General features: G+C 51.2%; 5 protein-coding genes across 5 annotated transcripts; 4 read left to right on the top strand and 1 right to left on the bottom strand.

Annotated features, from left to right (window-relative positions):
- Positions 1 to 602: 602 nt before the first annotated feature.
- On the top strand, positions 603 to 3,229 carry NFIA_097010 (putative C2H2 finger domain protein; the record flags this gene model as incomplete). The annotated part of the gene is made up of 4 exons (XM_001261975.1): positions 603 to 1,303; positions 1,359 to 1,622; positions 1,685 to 2,380; positions 2,434 to 3,229. The coding sequence occupies 4 exons, from the start codon at positions 603 to 605 to the stop codon at positions 3,227 to 3,229; spliced, it is 2,457 nt and encodes an 818-aa protein (XP_001261976.1).
- Positions 3,230 to 5,327: 2,098 nt separating this feature from the next.
- NFIA_097000 (chromatin segregase YTA7) lies at positions 5,328 to 10,353 on the top strand (the record flags this gene model as incomplete). The annotated part of the gene is made up of 2 exons (XM_001261974.1): positions 5,328 to 7,395; positions 7,454 to 10,353. The coding sequence occupies 2 exons, from the start codon at positions 5,328 to 5,330 to the stop codon at positions 10,351 to 10,353; spliced, it is 4,968 nt and encodes a 1,655-aa protein (XP_001261975.1).
- Positions 10,354 to 11,152: 799 nt separating this feature from the next.
- Positions 11,153 to 12,093, top strand: NFIA_096990 (Sec63 complex subunit SEC66; the record flags this gene model as incomplete). The annotated part of the gene is made up of 3 exons (XM_001261973.1): positions 11,153 to 11,252; positions 11,314 to 11,627; positions 11,707 to 12,093. The coding sequence occupies 3 exons, from the start codon at positions 11,153 to 11,155 to the stop codon at positions 12,091 to 12,093; spliced, it is 801 nt and encodes a 266-aa protein (XP_001261974.1).
- A 465-nt stretch (positions 12,094 to 12,558) lies between these two features.
- Positions 12,559 to 15,147, bottom strand: NFIA_096980 (pentatricopeptide repeat protein; the record flags this gene model as incomplete). Its single annotated transcript, XM_001261972.1, has 1 exon — positions 12,559 to 15,147. The coding sequence occupies one exon, from the start codon at positions 15,145 to 15,147 to the stop codon at positions 12,559 to 12,561; it is 2,589 nt and encodes an 862-aa protein (XP_001261973.1).
- A 229-nt stretch (positions 15,148 to 15,376) lies between these two features.
- On the top strand, positions 15,377 to 17,857 carry NFIA_096970 (putative origin recognition complex subunit 3; the record flags this gene model as incomplete). The annotated part of the gene is made up of 8 exons (XM_001261971.1): positions 15,377 to 15,439; positions 15,496 to 15,705; positions 15,758 to 15,831; positions 15,886 to 16,120; positions 16,180 to 16,319; positions 16,373 to 16,646; positions 16,706 to 16,827; positions 16,879 to 17,857. 8 exons carry the CDS (start codon positions 15,377 to 15,379, stop codon positions 17,855 to 17,857), a joined length of 2,097 nt encoding a protein of 698 aa, XP_001261972.1.
- Positions 17,858 to 18,049: the final 192 nt, after the last annotated feature.

Here is an 18,049-nt window from a genome sequence, read left to right as displayed (position 1 = left end):
TGCGGTCGTCAGTCTTCCCTCTTTTTCCCTTCCTGCTTATTCTTGCCAAGTAGCTTGACTTTAAGCCTTTAACAGATACTACTTGTATATCCGTCCTGACCCACACCGACAACGATACCTGACTACAGTATCCAGGCACTTCTATTTTCTTTTCATCTATTCCACTAGTCCATGCCAATCCTCCCCAGTCGTTAGCTCAGATAATCGTTTCGAGAAGGGCAGGAAATAGCGCAGTCTGGTTAAACCCCCTGCATTTGTATTCTCCAGCTCTTGGTCTCCCTATGCTCCACTTCCTACTACCTATATGAACTCTCGTTGAATCCCAGCGTGACACGGTTCTCCAGACTGTCAGCTTGAGTGGGTCGACTTTTTGAACCTCGTCGCTCGGCCCATATTGCCGATAGGGCGATTCTGTCCGTCGTTCGCAGCTATGAGTGTATGTAATCATTCATATCCTCTTCGTGAACGAGTCATTTGACCTCTCAATGCGACGAGAACATATAATGAAAAGGAAATGAACCGGACAAGCTGACTGTATCGACCAGGATTCACATTCTGGCAACCTCAAATGGGACAATTCCAATGATGTCCTTCAGGGCATCATGGGGACTCGGGTAATGCCGAATGCTTCGCCTGACCATCACCCGACAGACGGCTCGACAGCTCCCTCTCACGTCGCGTTAGGCGACCCGGCCTCCTTTCTTGGTATTCAGTTCGGCTCCGACCCGGCTGTCCTCCCTCATGAACATTCATCCATCCTCCACCCTTGGCTTCCATGTGGCAGCAATCGCCCATCGCCCTCGTCGTTGTCCCCGGCTCCGAACTACTTAGAGTACTACCAGTACCATACGCCTCAGTTGTTCAATCATCAGGATGCTTGGAATCCGCTCCAGGTGACTGGAGTCCCTCTCAACACATCGGCTTTCAATCTGCAGCCCATGGGAAAGCCCTACCAGATCAACGACTACATTGACCGCCGGCGCTCCACCGGACAATACAGCACCCACTCAGAAAATGATAGCCAGTACAACGGTCTTGCGTCGGGTGATTCGGGATACGGGAGTCGAAGCTGTACCACGCGCTCCATAGCTGCATCTTCCTTCGCGGTAGACTCAGCTTGCAGTCCGCACTTGGGTCCACATGAGTATGAACTGGACGATAGAACGTCGACGTTCGATCTGGGGCCATCCGCCTATGGCGAGGTCGCGGAGAAGACCGAACAACACAATGCGCCTTGCGATTATGAGATTAAATGTGATTATCCCGAGTGCAACTGGAAAGGGAAATGTCCATCCGACAAAAGGTTTGTCTTCGACAGCCACGCGCCGTGCAGACCATGCTGAGACTGACGGGCATAGGAAACACGAGGCAAGACATCGGAAGCTGTACAAATGCGATCAACCCAACTGTAGCCGCAAGCAGGGCTTCGGAACCATCAATGACCTAGCGCGACACAAGAAATGCGTCCACAAACAGGAACCGGAACGTGGACCTAAGATCCTATACTTGTGTTTTGGGCGCAATTGTCCCCGGAGACAGAAGAGATGGCCTCGACTGGATAACTTCCGTCAGCACCTCTTGCGAATGCACGGGGATGAAGACGCCGATGACCTTCTGAAGAGGTAAGATAGCTCTCTCCAGTTGGCTGTCTAACTCGGCGATATGATTCTTAAAGTAAATCTAGGTCGCACGAATGGTACAATAGTATCGCGCAAGCGAGTGAATTGACGCTTGCTGCTGTTGACCCCATGTTTGAGAAAACCCAATCTCCAGAAACGCAACTGCCAACTGAACAGGACTACGTGATGGAAGATCTGAGTCAGACTCCGTGTATTCCAAACGTGGCAGACGAGACGCTCATCGGAGCAAGATCGCCGGACAACGAAGATCGCGTCTTGAACCCCATCAAAGACACCAGTGAACAGGAACGAGATCAAGAACCCGTAGACGCCACACTCATGACTCCTTCAGATACAGTTCAACTGCCGAGCTTCGGCACGCCCAGTTTGGCTTCAGCACTAGACCAAAAGCCGCCAATCGCGCACCAAGACAGCAAGAAGAACGAGTACGTGGAAGAATTCATAGCGGACGCTGCGACTAACATGATCAATGCACTGACGAGAATGATGAACTCCAACCACCGACGGCATTCTCAGCCGGCAAACGACATAGACGACCTGACCAGTCCTAGTACCGAGCTGTGCAGTCCAAAGAAGGAAATTCTCCAGCGGATATTGACTGCAGCGTTGAACTGTTTATCTGAAAAGCCCGAGCCATCTGGCGACAGTACGTCCAAAGTGCCTGAGAGAGAACCGGACAAGAAAGACTGGATCCAATGCGGAGTCTGTGCGAAACGAACGCGTTTGCGGTGCGAAATGAAGTTGGTATTGACCTTCCTGACTGCCCCTATCTTATTCTAACACCGTGGCCAAGGAAACACCAGAAACGCCACGAGCGACCCTACGGTTGCACATTCCCTAAGTGCAGCAAGACATTCGGCAGCAAGGCGGACTGGAAACGGCACGAGAACTCGCAGCATTATCACATCCAAAGCTGGTACTGTACCTTGTGCGATCCGACCAAGGGGAAACGATACGTGAGGTGGTATTATCGTCAAGAGGTCTTCGTGCAGCATCTGAAAACGCATCATCACGTCGATAATGAAGGGGTGAGAGTTGCGGTCGCAAATAACCGTGTGGGAGAGAATGGACAGTCCCGATTTTGGTGCGGCTTCTGCAGGGAGATTATTCCTCTTCACAGCCAGGGTCGGGAAGCGTGGAGTGAGCGCTTCGACCATATCGATTTTGAGCACTTCCGTAGGGGGCAGCGGATCGGAGACTGGGTGCACTGTTGCCATTTGAGCGAGGATCAAGAACGCGAGGAAGCAAAGGGACGAAACATGGCCGGTGGAAGCGATGAGAGCCCGTTTGCCACAGATGACCATTCTGAGAATGAAAATGACAGCTGTAGTGATTGTTCATCGGACACTGTCCTTGAGGATGATGGGGTAGCTCTCGACCTGAAGACCTCGCGGCAGATGGTTTCTTGCGAGAAAGATTCTCCTTCGAAGAAGGCCTTGAAACTGGAGGATTCTTCCGAGCCTGGGCAATCACGAAAACGAAAACTTGACACGTTTGGGTCGATGGTAGATCCATATCAGCCCCACGCAGACGACGGATCCAAATCAAAGAGGAGAATCAGCGCTGCTATACCGCTACCACGGCAGTGAGCTCGCCGGTGGCGCGTCGTGTCAAGTTCGATAACTGACAGGACTTTCCCGACGAAATGGCAGCCTTTTGGTTGCAGCGTCAAGGACAAACCCTTCCTGTGATGTTCGTCATATACATGAAGCACAAGTTATACATGATTTCACGTTATATTATGGCATTTTCAAAGCAGAAATGAGCGAAATATCATTCGCGCAGTCAAAATCCAACTGAGCATCGAAGATATTTCCATGGGACATGTGAGGTATATAGTACAGTAAACAAACAATCAGACAGAACCAAAGCCCTTAGGAAAGACAGACAGAGAGATATCATCACTTTTGTGCGTTCGTTAATTCCCTAGCCTTCTTCTCGAGGGCCGCGACCTCTTCTACTAGTCGTTAGAGGTGCATCATAGCAGATGACAAAGCAAGCGAGCGCAACTTACGATTTTTCTCAAGCTTGGATTCGTCCATCTCAAGCTTCAACCAAGTCCAGTAAATAACCTGGTAGGTGAAAATGGCCCCTAAGAATACCTTGGCGAAGGGACTCGCAAAGGTCTTGTATTGAGCGAGCTGGATCTCAGTTAGCTTGCCAGCCGCGCAATGCATTTATGTAAAGGATTTTGTCCGTCCTGGGATGATTGATGTAGAGTCATGCAGGCAGAGAGTCTGACACCTAGAGAAGTCACAAGCAAAGGGGAACACTGACCCCTTCTCTGTAAGCACTGGATCCTTTGGAAGCATTGAACCCGGGTCGTGTTGAAGTCAAGGTTCTCCGACCGGATGGGGCAGATCTGAGGAGAAGAGAGGAGGGCGCCGAGAAGCGCTGAGCTACCGAGCGAAAGAGCATTCTGATGTCTTTCCTGATTTATTTCCGCTTAGCTGAATTATATAGGAGAGTATGCAGTATATCCTAATGGCTCAACAGGCATATCATTTGCCAATGAGACGAGAAACATCACTGACTCAGCCGTCACATGATATCAAGCGCTGGGTGGTCCCGGAGCGGCTCTGCACCGAATGACGCATGGCATTAAGCGATAAGCGATGAGGAACATGCGGGGAGGACAATCCATAGACGATCAGCTTCGATGACATGAGGTTTATCATTGATTGTTCCTGACATCGCGATGTTGCTTCATTTGACCGACTTCCTACTGGCAGCCAACCATCGGAGAAAATGGGTTAAGAGCAAGTGAAACTGAACTCAGGCATCCACTTGACCTTGACAGCAATTATAATGCGATTTACGGACAATTTACACGGTGTTTTGGGGTCTGGCAAGGACAAGAGGATGAGAGCACAAACAGCATCCAAAAAGCGACTGTTTCCTTACCGCAAAGTGAGCGTGTGGTGCCGTGGAGCATTCAAGGCCCAGAACGGCACGTGCGTTGCCGAAATGGGCTGGTCACCGGTATTCCGCTAGTCTACAACAGGACTAGTTGTGGCGCATGAGCGCGGCTGTCTGTGTCCTGGTTATGTGTGGCTGGTGCCGGCAAGCAAAAAGGTGTCGCGAGTCTTTCCGCCCTTTTGGTGTATTGCTTATTCCACAGGGTCTAATATTGGAGCGGACATGCTGGCTGAGAGCATCGTTGCTGCTATTCCCAGGTGCTCCATCCATCTGTCAGCAAGTCTTTATTGACATTTGCTTCACCTCTCTGTCTGTGAAGAAGTGTTGCAAGTGACGCGTCTGCAGTTAGGGAGATTTACCTCACTCGACCTGACCCGCGCGCATTGGCGCTTCGCCGTCGACCCGTGCGAGAACTACCTTGCAACCCGTCGGCGAGGCCTAACATATCCGAGATTGATGTTTCAATGTCTGATTAATATTTAGACAATTACAGCTGTTTATGATATTGTCTCTTAGCCTTTAGTTTGAGGGGAAGGGGGCTTGTTTGGGCTTCGTTACCTTTCTATCCTCTCACTGGTCCATTAAGCACACTGTTTCTTGGTAAGTCACCGTTCACATCTTCGTCGGCTTTGTCTCAGGCACAGATAAAACCAAATAATCGTTCCTCTTTTCGTGGTCACTATCTGCTGGCCCACGTACCAGGTTGAGTTTGCTGACATGGTGACCGTGAGAAGAAGTCATTCTTTACGACGCCCATCGCGACACATCATGCCCCGACCAAAGCGCACTATCGAGGAATTGGCGAACAAGTCAGACTCGGATGACGAGAATTACAGCGATCGTCCAGTGCGCTCATCTCGCCACTCCGCTCGATCGAAGTCGAGGAAGAAGCCGAAGCCAACGAAGAAGAGAACGCGTCGCCATTCTGACGACGACATCACATCCGACGACGATGATATTCTAGATGATGCGGACGAGCTTGACTTCGATGATGAGGATGAAGAAGACCCGAACGCCCCGAAGAATGCAAGGGGCCTTACCGCTCGGAGGGCTGCGACTAATCGACCGGTATATAACGAGGGCGATTCCAGCAGCGTCGACGATGATTTCGGAGAGCCGGATGACTCTGAGCCCACCCGTTCGCCGAAGAAACGCAAAAGCACCGTCGTGACATTGAAAGTGAATGCTCTCAAACGCCAGCCTCTCCCTGAAAGCGGCAGGCGGATGACTCGCCGTACTCGTGACCCCTCAGAGGATATCGTCGCCCTCACGAACTCCGGTCGCCATATGGAGCTCGTGGAGCGAGGTACACACAGTCCGGAGATGGAAGCGCGGAGAAGCCGGCGTGGGTCTCGCGCCTCGAAACGTCTCAATTTTGGGCCTGAAAAGGTCGAAATCGATGAGAAACCGGAGGTATTCGAGCCCATAGAGGAGACTTCGATGGAGGTCAAGGCTTCGCAACCAGAGATCATGGAAAGCAATCACCAAGGAGATTTTGAGGAAGGTGTTCCATCGGGGCAGGACAGCGGCGAAGGTGCAGCAGAAGGCGACGAAGTTGGAGTCGTGCCCGAATCTGAGAACGGCGATGTGAAGCATCAGGAGGAGGACGATGAAGACGACGAGGGTCCAACAACGCGGAGGAGGAGGAGCAAGCCCAGTCGAAGTCAGCCCACTGAAGAGGCGCAGCCGGACGAAGAGGAGGGAGCACACCCACGTCGTTCCGGCCGCAAGAAACCCAGAAGCTCTCAGCGAAAGCGACAAGACGATGAGAGCGACTTTGAGCCTGAGGAAGACGAGTCGAATGACGACGATGATGAAGAGCTCTCTCAGTCCGGAAAATCACATGGATCACCGCGCAAAGCCAGTCAAGCTCGAGATGACGAGGAGCAGGATAGCACCGCCGGTCGGCGTCCTGGTTTACGCAAGAGAGCTTCTCGCTCCCGTGGACAGTCCGAAGTACGAGGGGATATTGCTGAGGAGCTTGCTGAGGAGTTGGAAGATCTCAGAGGGGATCGACCCCGCAGAAGGCTTCAGACAGATATCGTTTACGAGAAACCAAGACGCAGCCGGAAGGACGTCGACTACCGGATCATTCGACCAGACCTCATCCTGCCAATAGAGGAAGCCGAGAATGAGGTCAACGAGTCTCCTTCACGGCGAGGTCGAGGAGGCGGAGGCAGCAGTTGGCAGCGCACACTTTTCCCGACATATGGACCTTTTGGAGGCGGCGGACCACCAGCGATTCTGGCTCCTCCTGGCGCACCTGCTGCAACAGGGGGTGTTGATAGCGATAGTAGCGATGATGAAGTAATGCAACACCCCAAGGGCGCTGCGACTGGCGGCTCTGTGTCTGGCCCCCCAGGTGCAGGTCTTCTTCCTTCAGCGCAAACCCACGGAGCCGACCCTCTACAAGGTCCATCCGGAACACCTGCCAATTTAGGAAAAATCAAGGATAAGCAGGCGCTTGCTGATGCCGATCCCTTGGGTGTTGACGTTAATGTCAATTTCGACAGTGTCGGTGGCCTACAGGGGCATATCGACCAGTTGAAAGAGATGGTTTCCCTTCCGCTCCTTTACCCCGAGATCTTCCAACGTTTTCACATCGTGCCGCCAAGGGGTGTCCTCTTCCACGGACCCCCTGGGACAGGTAAAACGCTGTTGGCAAGGGCCTTGGCCAACAGTGTTAGCTCCGAGGGTCGCAAAGTTACATTCTACATGAGAAAGGGTGCGGATGCACTGAGTAAATGGGTCGGTGAGGCTGAAAGGCAGCTCCGGCTGCTGTTTGAAGAGGCTCGAAAGACTCAACCCAGCATCATCTTTTTTGACGAAATAGATGGTAAGTGCTCGCGCCGACTTCGAGGCTGTTATGTTGCTAACGCTCATCTGCTCTGCAGGACTGGCCCCCGTGAGATCAAGCAAGCAGGAACAGATTCATGCCTCCATCGTGTCGACCCTGTTGGCTTTAATGGATGGTATGGATGGCCGTGGCCAAGTGATTGTCATCGGAGCTACAAATCGACCGGACTCTATTGACCCTGCTCTGCGTCGTCCTGGCCGCTTCGATCGCGAGTTTTACTTCCCTTTGCCCAATACTGAAGGCCGGCGTGCAATCTTGGATATCCATACCAAAGGTTGGGATCCACCTCTCCCTGATCACATCAAGGACGAACTGGCGGAGATCACAAAGGGCTACGGCGGAGCCGATCTCCGTGCTCTTTGTACCGAGGCTGCTCTCAACGCAGTTCAGAGAAGATATCCTCAGATTTACAAGTCAGATCAGAAGCTTCTCATCGATCCTAAGAAGATCGATGTCACTCCGAAGGATTTCATGCTGGCTATCAAGAAGATTGTCCCTTCATCTGAGAGATCTGCCTCCTCTGGTGCTACTCCTCTCCCCAAGGTCGTGGAGCCTTTGCTTCGTCGACCATTATCCGATATCAAAACCATTTTATCCGAAATACTCCCACAAAGAAAGAGGCTCACAGCTCTCGAGGAAGCTCAATTTGAGGAACCCGAAGGGCCAAAAGGCTTTCGACGTGAGCAGATGCAGCAAGAGTTTGATACCTCCAGAGTGTACCGTCCCAGGATGTTGGTGCGTGGGCCTTTCGGCATGGGCCAGCAACATCTTGCAGGCGCCCTCCTCCATCATTTCGAGGGTCTGCACGTTCAAGCTTTCGACCTTCCGACCCTGCTCAGTGACTCAACCAGGTCTCCCGAAGCAGCCGTCATACAGCTCTTCCAAGAGGTCAAGAGGCACAAGCCCAGCGTAATATACATTCCAAACCTTCAGTCTTGGCTTAATACCGTTGGACCGACTGTCATATCTACTCTACTGGGCCTTTTACGATCTGTTCCCCCTTCAGATCCTGTTCTCCTGTTCGGCGTCTTGGAGTCGACCGGTGAGGAGGTGGATAATGGGCTGCTGGGCAACATGTTTGGTTTCTCGAAGAAGAACTTTTACGACCTAAAGGCCCCGGATTATGACGCTCGATATGAGTTTTTCGGTAGGGTGATCGACTACGTCAAGACCTCGCCGTCCGAGTTTCCGGATCCCGAAAAGCGTAAACGAAGAGAACTCGAGACACTGGAGGTTGCACCTCCTCCTCCACCGAAGCCCGCACCGCCCCCGACCAAGGAGCAGCTCAAGGCCCAGAAGAAGAAAGATCACCAGACCCTGAATTTGCTAAAGATCAGGATCCAGCCCATCATGGACCAGATCAAGAAGTACAAGAGGTTCAGGACAGGTGTAATTGACGAGTCACAGATCCGGTACCTGTGGGAAGAAGATGATCCGAACATTGTTACTAGCGACTTGCCCATTGAGCAGCGAACAACGTTCAGGCCCTTTGAAAAAGCCTTCGATAAGCATGGGGTCCCGGGTCTCCGGGAAACTGTTTCGGGAAAGTTCTTCTACAATATGGAAATTGTGACTATCGAAAAGAGACTTTCCAATGGTTACTATAAGCGACCTAAGGATTTCCTGGCTGATATCAAGCGATTGGCAAAGGACGCGCGGCAGCTAGGCGACCAAGAGAGGTTGTTGCGAGCCAACGAACTTCTCTCTAACGTCGAGGTCGACATTGCCACAATCGAGCAGGCGGAGCCCGCCCTAGTCGCGGAATGTGAGAATGTTTATCTGCGGGAGCTGGAGAGGGAGAAGCTCGCAGCAGAACAGGCGAAAAAAGCCGCGGGAGAAGGAGGCTATTCCCGTCTCCCAGCGACCGGCAATGTTCCCCACGGCAATACAGACTCCGGCCCTTCAAGCGGACCTGTGGTGCTTGGTGAATCTTTCCCGGATGGGCAAGCTCGTCCGCAGACACCGACGCGGCGCTCGGCCGTGAGCTTTCTCACCAACGGTTATCATGAGGGTGGTGGCTCGGATCTGAATGATCTTAGTAACCATGCCACGATCAGTAATGGGTCTCCCGAGTCTCGCGGAGATGGAGATGGAGATGTCTACATGACTAATTCTGAAGATCATTCTGGTGAGAGAGAGACGCAGGGCAGTTCTTTCGGACCCTCCGCCCAACCCCGGCCGCCGTACTCGCACACGGCGCCTTCGCAGCAAGTGAGGCGTGAATCGGGATTCTCAAGTCTGTCTCAAAAAGGACCAATGACTCCGATGGCCCCAGGATCACAGCCGAATGACTATACGAACGAGGCATCTACCACGCAGACTACCTCGGACAAGAAGTCCTCCGAACAGTCCTCCGTGCCGCAAAATCTCACCCAGAGTCCTATGGCTGCGCATGGGCTGCGGCACGACTTCCCCGACCTCACTCAATACCCTGACCGTGTGTCGCAGGAGGAGCATCTCCCGGATACGCAGCAGCCGGAAAGTAGCCAGCCCTCCCCGCATCCCCGCGAGTCTCTGCCGGGACACGCAGACTTTGCTGCCGGGGAGAGCCAATCCCAGCCCAAACATCAACCCCCTGTGCCCTTGTTTGAGGCGCCTGTCAAGCAGTCCTCTCATGTCCCCACGGCTCTCCAGTCATTGCTCAACAACGAAGATCTTTCTCCGAAAGTGTCACTTGAACACGAACTTATCGACAACCTACACAACCAACTGACGCAACGAACCAGCGGGTGCTCGGTCGAGCAGCTAGAGCAGATCAATAGCAACTTGATGGACTACATCTGGCGGATGCGAGGAGAGTGGAACCGCAACAAGGTTGCGGCTGGTATCAGGGATACCTTCAATGTAGTTCTGGAGGACATGCAGGCGATGCAGGAGATCGGCCCTATCAGTCAAAGAACAAAGGAGCAGCTGGGGGCTGATATCTTCCATGCTTAGACATGGTGCCTAGACTTTGTTTTCTCTCTTCGCTTTCCGCAAATCTCTAAAATTGTGTGCCTTGGTTCTTTGGGTAGGGACAACTAAGGTCGCTTATTTGTGATGATTCTCTCTCCTTTCACTCTTGACATCTCTTATACCTTTGCCTGTTTGTGAAGTCTCCAGCATCATCTGCGAGTACCCTTTTTACGTGCATTCTACGAACGTTCTCACTGACTGGATACTTTCCGGTGTTTTCTGCGATTATTTATGGCTAAGAGGGTTTTACGTGGGAATGCATGCGCGTACTGTTTTTCGACATTTCCTCGAGCTATTTTTTACATTCTCTGCCTGCAAGATACTACATTGTAGATAAGATGATACAAAGAAGTCATTTTCCTTTTCAAAACTGACAGAATTTGGCTCATGGTCCGTCGTAGTATGCAGATCGCTGATGCAAGTAGACAATGGTGAAGAGTGGAGGCCATGTGATCTGCGACTAAAACACCAGGCTGGCCTTATCCTTCCTCCGCAAGAATCACCATACTTAGATTCCAGTCACGCTGCCTTTCGTTCGTTATTCTTTTTTCCCTTTTATGGACTCAAAGACGCTTCACCAGTGAATATCCTATAACTAAGGGTCATCTAGCGCAAGGACTTCAGTCTTCAGGCGCAGGAAACATAGCGGTCCTCCTACACAACCATTGTTGACGATACTATGACCCAAGTCTAATCTGCACAACTCTCAGCACACAACTCCCTTCACCTGACCCCTTACCTCTTCCTATAAATCTTTGCAAACATCTGAATCAGTCGCAACATGGTGGATTGGCTCAGTCTCGCCGTGCCACTCGCCTACCTCGGCGTTCTGCTCGGCTCCCTAGCAACTTTCTCGTCACTATATCGCAAGCGCAAGGCCAGTGAGTTGACTATCTCCCCAAATGGAGACCTGATCGCTGATTCAATTGCCGCGATTTGCAGGAAAGGCGACTTCGTTAGAACCATGGTTCCCTCCTCACCTCCAACGAGACATCTACTTCTCCCTTCTCCATCTTGACCCCCCGGCCTCAACCTCGTCGAAAGAGAAAAAGGCCCCAGCGGTGCCGGAGACGGTACTAAAGGCCGCGCTTCTCCGGCGCGCAACCGAGGATATCAAACGCGTTATGGCACTCCGAAACCAGAAGCAGGCGCTAGCTATGCTTCTGCAACGGGGCAGTGTCGGGGACGATCTGTGGCAGCGATTCCAGCGGGCGGAGAAGGAGATGGAGGATGAAGTCCGGGATGTGGTTGCTGAGGTTTGTTTTTGAACCCTGTTTCATCCAGTCCCTGCGTGGGTGGGGAGGAGTTTTGCTGATTCCGGTGCTTTTTTCCCAGGCCAATGCGTACGTGCCGAACTGGGGCCAAACGATCTTTCAGTCCGCGAACGAGATGCTCAACAATGCGCTGTTCCGTGAGCGGCTGCAGAGTTACCAGAACAAGTTGGCCGAGGAGCGGGAGTGGTGGGATAAGAAGAAGGCGAGCATTCAAGAAGGGTTTATGAAGGAGCTGGATGCAGAGAGTTCCGCTGCCACAAAATCCGAGCAAGCTACATCTACCACCACAACTACCAGCTCGACACCCGGAACCAAGACTCCTGAGTCATCCGCTGCACCATCCACTGCAGCCCCAAGTGATGACGAGGCTGTATTGGTTGAGGCTGCCGACACTGCGGCGGGTGGATCGAGCAGTGCCAGTAAGAAGAAAAAGAAGGGGAAGAAATGAAGATCGGCCTTTTTAGATGGGATTTTGTTCATTTGCATGAGACAATTTGACCTGTGAGACTATCATTACCACCAAAACAGATTCGTACTACGAACCGCCGCTCTTGACCTTTAACCAAGAGAACGAACTTTAGGTGGGCTGGTCCAACTGCTCTCTCGCCATTCATGACTGTAATAGTAGCTACCTCTCAATGCATGGGATCCAATGGGATTATAACATTATGACAATCCTGCGTCCTTGAGACATTCTGAAATACTATTCCTGGAAAACGTTTGGTCAATGAAACTGTAGGAGAGACGAATGAGTATATATGGTCAAACTAATGTACAACAAAGCTAAGTCAATTTCCCGGAGTGCAGCCAAAACGCCATTCTATATGCCTGTGATTACCGTCCGCCGCCATAATGTACAAATCTCACGACAAGATGGTGATGGTACCAGAGTAGATAAATACCCTCACCAAGTCTAAAGGAGCAAACTATCGTCATCTAATGAAGACCCGAGATCAACATCAGAGACACCCATCTCGACAGCAACCTTCGCTATCTGATCCTCAATCTGGCCAGGTGCGGTAGCAGTTCGCGCCATGACGACGCGTAGCAGATCACTCATGATCTCCAGTTGGTACTGTTGCTTCTCCTGAGGTTCGAGCTGATCGGGACTCAGGCCTCGCGCTTGCAGACCCGCCGCTTTGCGCTCGCTCAGGATCTCGACGAGTCGGTTAACCTGCGCAATGTTCTCTTTGCTCCTTGGGGTGGTGGACAAACGCCGTAGACGACGCTTAGGCGTGTCCGCTGGAACACCGGCCATGCGCGCAACTTGCAGGATAATCAGACGGGCAGTCACCTCGTCGGGGGAATAACCAAAGGCTGCCTGGAGTGAATACAGCGCAACCAGAGTGCCGGGTAGATCCTTGGACAGACAGAAACAGCGAACGATCTGGTCGTAGAGCTCTTTAGAGAATTCCTCCTGTGCAGTCGACTTGCCGCGTGGAGTGAGCTGAGAATACCACTTCATCATCTCTGCAAACAAACAGCGCGCGGATGGAAACCCTGCGTCGAAGGCTGTCCGGCCGCGGTCATACTGAAGCTTGCCACAGTCCCATAGGCAGGCATATGTCTCTAGATCTGGTTTGATCGACACAGACATGGCTTTGAACTTGTCCCAAACAGACCGAATATCTTGTTTTCTGAGCTCAGCATATAGGAGGTGGTTCATGAAATATGAATTCGGCCGGATTTGGGCATCCCCAAGGCATTTGACTAGATACTTGACCATGTCATCATCGCCCCTTCGGGTATAATGGAGTAGAAGAATCGAAAAGGTCTCAATGTTTGCTGAGGGCACTTGTCTCTGCATGAACTTTGGGATGCGAGCGCCATCTGTCTCCTGGCGTACATGGAGTCGAGGAGATTTCTCTGGCGATGCGATCCGTGCCCATACCAAGTCAATGCGCTGCTGGATCATGGCCCACCCCAGTTGCTCAGCCTTGGCTCGCGCAATGGCATTGCCTTCGCGGAGCCATGCAGCAAGTATTCCATTCAAGTGCTTGGAGTCTGGTTTGACACCCCGTTCGTACATCAGCTCAATCACCATCGCTGCGGAGTCGACCTCGCCCATTCCGATAAGCTTCTTCATCCAGCTTGCATAAAAAAATCTGTTCTGGAAGCGCCGAGGTAAAACGGTCAGAGTCGAAAGCGATATCTTGTTGACGTCCTGTTCACGAATGCTGGACATCTGCAGATTGCCTACTAGACCCAGAGCGGCCTTATAAAGAGCAGCAGAGTCGTTTGCTGGATCTTGAGCGGTCACCATCATGTCCTTGAAAACGGCAATGGCAAGGTTGAGTTTGCCCGCCTTGAGCAGTCCAATGCTAACGAAGTCATAGTCTTCCATCGTCATTTTGGACTCTAGCAATGCCTTGAGCTGCAAGTATAAAGCCCATGCCTTGACTTCGGCTTCTTTCCCGGGTTGTCTTCCCCAGGCTGTGATGACCGGAAGAAGGATGCGAGGCTCGCGCGATTTATCGTTGGCCAAGAACGCTAAGGCAATATCTTGAGCTCGCTGCGGGTCATCTGCAGCCGCGAAGAGCTGTACGCCAAGTTTCCAATATGCCTCAAGGTCTTCCTTATTCTGGGAAAGGGATGTCTGACACGCCTCCCATTGGTCAAGTGCCAAGTTTATTTTGCCACTTTCCTGAAGTGACTGTATGTATAAAAGGGCACGGGGCGTAGGAAGAGATCTTCCAGCGGAAACGGCGTCTTCAGCCAGAGCTTGTAATCGAGTCGCGCGAGAAGCGCGCGTCAAATCTCCATTCGCCTGAGACTCCCACATCATGGTCAATGCCTCTTCAGGAATCGACTGGAGAAAGTTGGGAATAACTTGTCGACAGCGGCGATACCACTTCCACAGGTCTTGCTTAGCGCGTTCATCAGAACGGTCACTATTCAATCGTCTGAGACACTCATTGAGCTTGTCGACGTAAGCATGAGATTCTACGTCGTGCAAGGTCACTTCGTAGGGCTGTCTCAGCACAGGTGCTTCTGTAGAGCTTTCCTTCTCCGCTTCCGACAGCCAATTTTCTTCCTCCATTGCCATGCCTTCAAACTCTTCCCTGAGCATATTGTCCAGCTCCTCATCGAAGACCTTATCGAGACCCAAGTCGTCATCAGCTTCACCTGTCTCCTCTGCATGTTTTTGAAGGGCCTCAAGCGCTATCTTCCTTTCATGTTCCGGCAACTCTCTCATGAAGGCGCTATTCGGACCATAAGGGCCTTCCCTCAGGTCTTCTAATTCCTTGTCGAGCTGGGAAAGCTCACTCTCCACCTCTTCCTTCGCTGCGCGATCTTCAGCTTCCGGATCGATTTCCCTCCTGGTCTTACTCCCTCGCGTATCCTGCTCGTAGAAGCGAATCTTGTCATCTTTTCCGCCATAATGTAGAAGCTGTGGCGCTAGAACGGAGAAGGCTCGCAGTCGAGACGAGGAGGTAATCAACGGGCTTTTGTGGGCCACATATTGATACCACCGAGCTCCTCGAGCAGCTTGGCGGAGCATGAAGTATTGAGTTTAGATCATCGGACGAAACTGTCGAGATACTAAAGAGCCAGCGACGTCAAGAAAGAAAGTGGATAGATGAGGATCTTGAAGCTCCGCGGCGAAAGAGCCACTATTACCCGATTTGGCTTAGTGGCACACGCGAAGGTCTGCCGCGGCATTTGAGGTTCAACATTATTGTTTCTCAAGAGCTATCTAGCCTACTTTTCCCACGGAGGCTTCGCGCGCGATGGATCCAGACCATATAGAGACGGATGCGCTGGGTCCATTTAAAGATGGATCAAGTAGTCAGGTACGTGGAACAATTGACACTCAAGGCCGCACTGAACTAACGCTGTACACAACTAGGGTGTCTATATCTATAAACCTTCTAATCAAAACAAAAGCCATGGAGAAAGACCCTCGAAACGGCGAAAAGTACAATCGGAGCGGAAAGCCGAAATAGACCCTGCCTATCCGTTCGAGCCCTTATTGAACGGCGACGAGCCCGAACGCGCTGTCAAACTAAGATACGAAACCTACCAACAGCTATGGTCCGAGCAGGAAGCAAAGATCCAAGTTAGTGCTATAGAGAGTCCTGACATGATGACATCTTCTAACTTCAAGTCAGGAAATTTTGGTAGATATCGACTCCGATGTTTATGAGAGAGTCTCGACCTTTGTCAGATCGACCTCATTCGAGACGTACGAAAATCCCACCAATGGCACCGATGAGTTACGGAATCTAATTGGAAATAGATATAAAGGGTGCATACCGGCGGCATTAGTCACTGTTGGATCGAACGTTTCCTCCCTTGGTCGGCTACTTTCGCGTTTGAATGACCAATTGACCACGACAAGAGAGGGTGGTGTTGTTGTGCTGGAATCCGGGGATACACCCAACCTGAAAACGACGCTGAAAAACATCATACGTGCCGCGGTGACGAATACGGAAGGAAATGATGGGTATCAGAAGTTATTGACCGATAGAGAGGTTAGACTGCCGTCCTCTAATCCCAGCGTGACGAATTCGATGGCTTAAGCGTGGTACAGGGACCAAGACTTCTAGCATATGACCTTGACTTGCTGAGCGACTATGTGAAAAGAAAGGGAGTCAAGAAGATGGTGCTCGCATTTCGAGACAGCGAAGCCTTCGATCCCACCATCTTGACAGACCTATTGTTGCTACTGAAGTGAGCCCAGCGTCCTTTGGTTCGATTATCCAGAATCTGACATATTACTGCAGCTCATGGCTCGACAGAATACCTTTTACTCTATTATTTGGTATTTCAACGTCTGTTGAGCTTTTCGAAGGGAGACTTCCACGATCGACTGTCGCCTTGCTCAGAGGCCAATATTTTGAAATCCATGATGCGAGCAACTGTGTCGATCGCATATATGAGCGACTGCAGGCGGATCCGAGTGGCCGCTTCTGGCTCGGTCGCAACATTACTGCCGTTCTGTTTGAAAGATCGAACGATTACTTTCAGACGCCGGAGGCGTTCAGTCGAGTGATCAAGGTATATTCCCGCACCTCCTAGTCGTTTAAAGTTCCATCATCTCACAAACGACTTGGCAGTATTCTTATATGACCCACTTTTTTGCGAATCCTTTGTCTGTACTTCTTGCAAACGACTTGCCTGGAACACTTCGGAACGGTCCTCTGTGCGAAGCAATCAGAAACCTTCCATCCTTTCGAGGGTGAGTGTCTTATTCTGCTGCGGTTATGTGCTTTCACTAAATGGTATGAAGCTACTGTGAGCATCTTCTTGATGTTGGGTCATTCGACCAAGCGCGCAGGTTGCTGGAAGATGACGAATTTTTCTTCCGAGAAATGTTGCGGCATCTTAGATCCGGACAGCAGAAGATGCGTGATATCTTCCAGACTGTCAGGTGGATTCAATCATGTCGAAGAACTCTGAATCTCACCAAGAGAACAGATATTTCGGAGCTTTCCATCCGTGCCCTGTCAGGAGAACTGCTGAACTCCTCCTCTGTGGAGGACATGATGAAGATCTTGAGAAGTTTGGATTCCAAAAGACTGGGGGACCTCCTCTCTTGTCTTCCGGATGGCTTGAAGAAAGGCCAGGAATTTCAACAAATCCAGAGAGACTTAGATGCTCTATTGCAAGAATATCAAGGTGCTGAACCCCTTCGAAGTGAGTATGACAGCCGACAGTCCATGGTGGCAACGACCGTTGTTCAACAGCGGGTCAAACTCAGTAAGGGGAAAAGCAAGGTGTCCAAACACAGCGTCGACTACACGAGGATTATTGATCGCTTTTATCATTTATTAGAGGCATATCTTACGGAAACCCTGCTTAGGCCGCAGGACTTGTGCTTGCATGAGGTATTCTTCCTGGATATGAGGAACCCTCTGAAAGAGACATTCACGCCGCGGCCTCGTTTCGCCATTGAACGGGCCTTGTCCAATCCATTCGATTATTTGATATCGACGTCAGAGTCTTCTGAAACGAAGCTCTCTACTAAACAGCCCGCCACAGCGATCTTGTTTCAGCTATACCTCGAGTCTGGCTCTCTGGTTAACGTATACGATATTTGGCAGGCTTTCTATGCGGTCTTCGAAAGCGAACAAGGTGACAGCTGCGATGAACGAATGATCATGGCTATGTTCTATAGGAGTTTGTCTGAGCTTAAAGCGTTTGGCTTTGTCAAGAGCAGTCGGAAGAAGATTGACCATGTGATGAAGTCGGCCTGGATGGGGTTATGAGCGTAGCACGCGAGACTTGTCGCAATTATGCGAAATTGTAATATATAGTGCTATCAACAATAAAGGGTATCATGAATGCATGAGAAAATGAACGAGTAACCAAAATATGCAGAAAGCTATCATGCAGAATATCCCACAGCGTTTCGAGAAGATGTTTTCGCCTTCGAAGTTGAAGAATATGCGAGCAGTTCA

The sequence above is a fragment of the Aspergillus fischeri genome, genomic scaffold (genome assembly GCF_000149645.3).
Source record: "Aspergillus fischeri NRRL 181 1099437636262 genomic scaffold, whole genome shotgun sequence".
Taxonomy (NCBI): Eukaryota; Fungi; Ascomycota; class Eurotiomycetes; order Eurotiales; family Aspergillaceae; genus Aspergillus; species Aspergillus fischeri.
This window is presented reverse-complemented; position numbering and strand designations above follow the sequence as displayed.